At 36.7% G+C, this 7,136-nt stretch overlaps 1 protein-coding gene across 3 annotated transcripts in view; it reads right to left on the bottom strand.

The window, feature by feature from the left end:
* Positions 1–345: 345 nt before the first annotated feature.
* The window catches only part of guf1 (GTP binding elongation factor GUF1), a 26,533-nt gene continuing 19,742 nt past the window's right edge, over positions 346–7,136 (bottom strand). Inside the window, exons 11-13 of one of the 3 annotated variants that reach the window (XM_043691823.1) lie at positions 5,301–5,420; positions 2,387–2,423; positions 346–1,050 (exon numbers count right to left, since the gene is read on the bottom strand). In XM_043691823.1, coding sequence (XP_043547758.1) covers positions 913–1,050; positions 2,387–2,423; positions 5,301–5,420 — 295 coding nt within the window. In that variant the 3' untranslated portion in view covers positions 346–912. The remainder of the gene's footprint in view (positions 1,051–2,386; positions 2,424–5,300; positions 5,421–7,136) is intronic. The other 2 variants (XM_043691848.1, XM_043691832.1) reach the window with 2 other exon arrangements.

Below are 7,136 nucleotides of genomic sequence, written 5' to 3'. Positions count from 1 at the left end.
ATCCCATGAAAGAAGTTTGAAAAAAGACATCTTATTATCATGCAAAGTGCACTATTTAAGCAATTTTTTCTTTCTTTTCCTTTTGAATTCCAGTGTAAAAGGGAGCTTGAGCTTCTAAGTCCAAGATATCAAATTCAACAATCATGAAAATAGTTCTAATTACTTTTTTCTCCAAAACTCAACAAGAGAACACAAATTAGCACAATACTTAATGCTATTCTCTCTCCTAAGGGACAAAATTGAAGAATGAGTGAATCTTGCTGATTTTCTGTTCAAAATAGTAGAAATATGCCAGGTTACCAGGTAAGAGCACCTCGCTTGCTTTCAAGAAAACTGTTTATTTTCCTTTGTTGATCATTTTTTAGAATAACTTGCCATACAGATACAATGTGCAGATTTCAAAAACAAAAGGAATGCAGTAGGTTTAGAATTGTTTATTGAAACTATATATCTCACTTTAAAATTGATTCATTTGACAAAAAAAACTTTTGCAAAAATAAACATCAGGTAATTAATAATAAGCCATTCAACATAACTTCATTGTATTGATCCACTCTTGTGGAGAATGATGAAAATAATTCACAGAACTCAAGAGCTATTAACAATAGCAGTTTTCAGCAATGAGCCAAACAAAAGTTTTAACTGTAAGTAAAGGGATAATCCATGAAGACTTCATTTCCAGTTAGAGTTCTTAGTGATTATTGAGGCTGACTGCATTGTTCTAAGAATATCACATAGTGATATACTTGCATTTATATACAGCTTACCATGTCAAAATATTCTAAATTTCTATTTCTTCAGTGCAATGATGGATGAGTTTAGCTATCTACATCAATGACATATTTCAAATAACAGTGAGATAAATATCCAGGTTTAAACAGAAAGGAATGGGTTCTCTATTTACATTTTACTCTATTTGTCCTTTTGTCTCTTTAGTACATTTATAAAAGCATCTTTTGGTATCTCCACATTGCCAATTTTTCTCATCCTTCTCTTTCCTTCAGCTTGCCTCTTCAGAAGTTTCATTTTACGGGTTATGTCCCCACCATACTGAAAATAACAATAAGAACTTTTAAACATATCTGCAACAAAAGTGGGAATAGCATATCCATTCTTATTTGTAATAAAATTTACAACCAGTATTTGAATTCACTAGAAAGAGTAATTTAATCACCAGTGTATAAAGCTTGTTAAAAGCAAGAACCAATGCCCAATCTATTAGTTGTTCAACTGAAGCCAAATAGGCTAAACTTTAACACAGAACAACTCTCACCTGGTGGATTTTTTTCATGAACTTGTCATCGAAGGACAAATTCCAGTAGACAAGCCATTTCATCATTATAAGTATTTGAGTACATAATTTTACACTACCATTCCGACTCTTCAACTTTCTTTTAAATTTTCTGCCAAACATTAACAAAAGTCACCTAAACTCTACACACAGATGAATTATAGACTAAGTGTAACAACTTTGCATCACAATATTTACACTAACTAACAAAGTGAACACTTTGATATGTTAATAATCCTGGGTGACATTTTAGTTTCGAGAGTGTGGTGCTGGAAAAGCACAGCAGACCAGGCAACATCTGAGGAACAGGAAAATCAATGTTTCGGGCATAAGCCTGTCATCAGGAATGCTTCCTTGGATGCTGCCTGACCAGCACCCCTCTCTCAACTGTGATCTCCAGCATCAGCAGTCCTCACTTTCTCCTGATATTTAGGTTTGTCATGAACAAAGAATTTCAATTTGAACTTCAGAATCCTGCAACCATGAGGCTGCAACATCGGACAGAAGCTGCACCTTCGATAGAACAATCACTATTTGTGAATTTTCTCCAGGCTTGAGGTCCAATTAAGGACAGCAAACTGGCTCTTGAAACTCAGACCAATCAGCAGGTGGTTGCAAGGAAAATTAAGAGGGTGATTCAAAACTGATATGAACTTTTTAAAATTAAACTAAAATGACTTTTGTGGTCAGGCCACCATTTTGGACGTTGTGGATGGAAGGGAAGGGAAGTTGTAACTAGTTATGAGTATTCGGATCAATTTGCCAACTCAGTAAAGCATGCATATGACACACAGTATTTATTCTTAGATCCCATCATCGCAGGATTACTGTTTCAGTATTTAATTTAGCTCTGCAAATTAAAATCAGTAAGTATAATTAAAGTGCTTGTGAAACATTTTCAGACATACTAATTAGAATCCCTCCTTAAATGTCTTCCTTGAATTCCAAAAGTCAATTTAAAACAATTTCAAATTCAGTTTAAGTAGATTCCAAATTTGAACAAACTTGGCATAACTTTGTTTGTGCCTGATGTACATAAGCCTAATTTTCTTACTCTAGAAATAAATGTAACATTTGAAAAAAAACACTACTTACACATTTTGCTAATACATTCTTCCTCACTGCTTTAATACTGAAAAGAAAAAAAAACACAAATATTCTATGTAGAAACATATTTGCCATTGCAAAGAGGAAAAATGGTCAGGATTTGTTTTCATTCTGAGAAACTGACTTCAATTGGCAGTATTCAGACAGTTCCAACTAAAGTTGAAAACCCAGAAATTGTTTTTAGCAATTCCCTGATTTTTCACATGGTTCAATATTCTACCTTCAGTATTGGCCAATAACAATTAAGCAATAGAAAACAGCAATTGGTTTTAGAGTCTCAGAGTCATATAGCACAAATACATGCTTTGGTTCAACTCATCCGCACTGATTAGACACCCCAATCTGACCTAGTCCTATCTGCCACCATTTGGCCCATACCCCTCTAAACCCTTCCTATTCATATACCCATCCAGATGCCTTTTAAAATGCTCTAATTGTACCTGCCCCCACCATTTCCTCTGGCAGCTCATCCCACACCACTCTCTACATGAAAATGTTACCCCTCAGGTGCTTTTAAATCTTTCTCCCCTCACCTTAAAACCTATGCCCTCTAGTTTTAGACTTGCCCATCCTAGGAAAAATACCTTGGCTACCGTCCCTATCCATGCCTCACATAGCTAAAAATCACACAACACCAGGTTATAGTCCAACAGGTTTAATTGGAAGCACACTAGCTTTCGGAGCGACGCTCCTTCATCAGGTGATTGTGGAGGGCTCGACCGTAACAGAATTTATAGCAAAAATTTACAGTGTGATGTAACTGAAATTATACATTGAAGAATTGATTGTCTGTTAAGCCTTTCATCTGTTAGAATACAGTGATAGTTTCACTTCTTTCATGTGTAAATCACAAAACCCTTTTTTTAAAAGTTGCATTCTCGGGTTAGCTGTTAACAATGGTGATAGCTAGACAATATGTTGAAGGTGTTAGCCCCCTGTGTTCTCTGTCTATGACCTGATGTTTAGATTGATTCCAATCTAAAAAGTGAAATAATAGAGTTTTACATAATTTACATCACACTGTAAATTTTTGCTATAAATTCTGTGTTACGATCGAGCCCTCCACAACCACCTGATGAAGGAGCGTCGCTCCGAAAGCTAGTGTGCTTCCAATTAAACCTGTTGGACTATAACCTGGTGTTGTGTGATTTTTAACTTTGTACACCCCAGTCCAACACCGGCATCTCTGAATCATCACATAGCTAACACTGGGATACAGAAATTGCTGTTTAGTGTTTGGAAATTGATAACAGTTACACATTACTATTTGATGTGAACTTTGACTTATTTATGCTATTAGCTATGTTGCTAAAAATCCTTCACAGACATGCTGTGTTGAATGAGTGTAATTAAGTCTTTAACAGGCGCATTAAGGTCATAAATACTTCTGTGCTGAAAATGTGTTGCTGGAAAAGCGCAGGTCAGGCAGCATCCAAGGAGCAGGAGAATCGACGTTTCGGGCATGAGCCCTTCTTCAGGAAAGTGTGCCAAGCAAGCTAAGATAAAAGGTAGGGAGGAGGGACTTTGGGGAGGGGCGTTCTCAGAGTCTCTCCTCCCTACCTTTTATCTTAGTCTGCTTGGCACACTTTCCTCATTCCTGAAGAAGGGCTCATGCCCGAAACATCGATTCTCCTGCTCCTTGGATGCTGCCTGACCTGCTGCGCTTTTCCAGCAACACATTTTCAGTTCTGATCTCCAGCATCTGCAGTCCTCACTTTCTTCTATAAATATTTCTGTGACAACCTCACTTGCCCTGAGAAAATAAATTTTATCTTTTAGAATGCCAAATTCTCTATTTAATATCAAACATGGAAAAGATAATAAAACTGCTTTCCAAAGTTTATATTTCACTTACCTTAGTTCCATGTTTACATCTAAATTTTAATTTCACTTTCTGCAAAACTGTAGAATATGAATCTAACTATCTGCCTATTACCACCTATCTTGGTACCTGTGGGTTGCTTACATTGCTGACCAATTATACAGTTATAGATACTAGAGACTCCTACACCTCAATGAGCAGTCTCCTTCAATATCAGTGGCGAGTGCTACCATTTTGTCACTGACTGCAAAATGTAAAGCAGTTACTTCGAAACCAGTCGTAAAATAATTCAAGCAACATGATATCCACATATGACTGAAAACTTCATATCTGTAAATGTTGGCAGCACTGTGAAACTGACTTAAAAGCTCTTTAATAATTACTTAATTAACAACTGTTCCTCAAAGCTATCCTTAATATGGCTCACGAGTCTGAACTATTGACAGGTCTGATAACATTAAGGCTGACTTTAAGTTTAACCCGAATGCATATAGCATTATATAAGCAAAAATTCAGTATTAACATTTCTTCATTCTCATTTTACCTTAATGTAATTTATCAAGACACGATGTGGCTCAGTTTAATTTCTGTATCTCTGTTAGAAAATCAATTACCGATTTCCATTGCTTAGTCATTATACTGAAGACAGAATACTTTCTTCAAGGAAGAAAATGGTATCTATCCAGCATTAAATCAGAGATGTGTCATGCTCCATTTCAGGAGCAAGGCCTTCAAGAAAGGGCCATGCAAAACAAACTTTTTTTAATAAAATATTTTCAGACACCCAATTTATAAAATTGATTCCAAGTGGTTAGTTTCATTACAATTTTAATTTCACTGCAATGAGGCATACTTCTGTTATGCAAGTCGAACAAATATGCTTCAGAAATGATACACTGGCAGTGAAGCAATTTGTGTTATTATGAGGCTATGAGAAAGGATTTACAAAGTCAAAGTTCTTAAGGTCTATTTCTTGGGAGTTGGTAAAAAGTCTATTTCCAGAGGAATCACTGCTTTACAGAGTTAGGATAACGTAAGGTGAGATAAAGCGAAATGCTAGTGAATGAAGGAGATACTCACGTTTCTCTTGCTATAACCTTGCTGCCTATTGCTGCCTGGATGGCTATTTCAAAAAGTTGCTGAGGTATTGTGTCTTTTAAACGTTCTGCTATTGCTTTACCAGTAGAATAAGCCTTTTCCCTGCAAGTAACCAACGAATGCTTCAAACATTTTATTAAAGAAATAGACAACCTAAGACGATCTTTACATATCTAATTATTGACTCTGAAGGACTACTTTTGCAGTCTACTTCACCACCAAGTATTGTACATGAGTCAGAAAAGCATCTGCAAAGCTACAACATTCAAGTCATAACAGTACATTATTTAGCAGTGCATGACTTAGTTAGTAAATGGGAAAGCAGGACTGGACTCTGCTGGCACAAGAGTGGGGATCTTGTGTTGTATCCCATCAATTTAATTTGCTTGTCACATTTAAGCACAACTTGAAAATGGCACAATGAAGCAAAATAGCACATCAAACCTAGATGAAAGGAGGGACAAACAGTGTATTTAGAGTCACAGAGCCATTAGAGAGATACAGCACAGAAACAGACCCTTCAGTCCAACTCGATCATGCCGAGCAGGTATCCCAACCCAATCTAGTCCCGTCTGCCAGCAACTGGCCTATATCCTCCAAACCCTTTCTATTCATATACCCATCCAGATACCTTTTCAATATTGTAATTGCACCAGTCTCCACCACTTCCTCTGGCAAGTCATTCCATACATGTACCACTCTACATGAAAAGGCTTCCCATTAGGTAACTTTTATATCTTTCCCCTCCCATCCAAAACCTCTGCCCTCTAATTCTGGACTCCCCCACCCAGGGAAAAGACAGTGTTTTTCACCCTATCCATGCACCTCATGATTTTATAAACCTCTATAAGGTCACCCCTCAGCCTCAGATTCAGACACGCCAAGGAAAACAGCCGACAGCCCCAACTGAATCAACCTCTCCCTATAACTCAAATCTTTCAACCCTGGCAACATCCTTGTAAACCTTTTCAAGTTTCACAACATCCTTCTAATAGGAAGGAGACCAGAATTGCACAAAATAAGCCAAAAGTAGCCTAACCAATGTCCTGTACAGCTGCAACATGACCTCCCAACTTCTGTACTCAATATTCTGACCAATAAAGGAAAGCAAACCAAACGCCGTCTTCACTATCCTATCTACCTGCAACTCATTTCTTCAAGCAATTAGAATAAAGGATTAAGAATCAATCGGGGGAAAAACTGAGGGCTCAGCAAATTCAAATGGATGAATTCAACGTCAAATTAGACCCAGAAAGAAAAAAGGAGAACTGGATTGAAGGGGAAGTTAAAAAAAAATTAACAAGTTTGAAATCTCCTAATATATTTGACAACCTAAAGGACTGAGATTCTGTAGCTACAATTGTTCAGTCTAAACACGTTAATTGGCAGTCATTACAATAATCACTGTCAAAATTGTATTTGTTAATTATTTAAACTGGAGGACAGTTTTATGGGCAATTAACATGCTAATAAACTAATATCACAAAAATGCTGGGTTAATGGGGGAGTTTAAACATCATATTTAGTTTTCCAAGATATTTACGGTGAAGTGCAACAATTCATGGTAATTTGCAATTCTGTGGGCTATCACATTCTCACTACAAGTTGGCTGATTTGTTTATTAATAATAATGTTAATCATTTATTATTTATCACAATCAGATCTACTACAAAATGAGTGAAATCATATATCAAACAGTATTTCATATGCGAAGATTTGTAGCTCGGGTGCTCGTTGTTGTGGTTCTGTTCGCCGAGCTGGAAGTTTTTGTTGCAAACGTTTCGTCCCCTGGCTTCACAGGAGGCTCCCAAGCACTGA

The sequence above is a fragment of the Chiloscyllium plagiosum genome, chromosome 1 (genome assembly GCF_004010195.1).
Source record: "Chiloscyllium plagiosum isolate BGI_BamShark_2017 chromosome 1, ASM401019v2, whole genome shotgun sequence".
NCBI lineage: Eukaryota > Metazoa > Chordata > Chondrichthyes > Orectolobiformes > Hemiscylliidae > Chiloscyllium > Chiloscyllium plagiosum.
The sequence above is the reverse complement of the archived record's forward strand: the minus strand, read 5'-3'. Positions and strand labels throughout refer to the sequence as shown.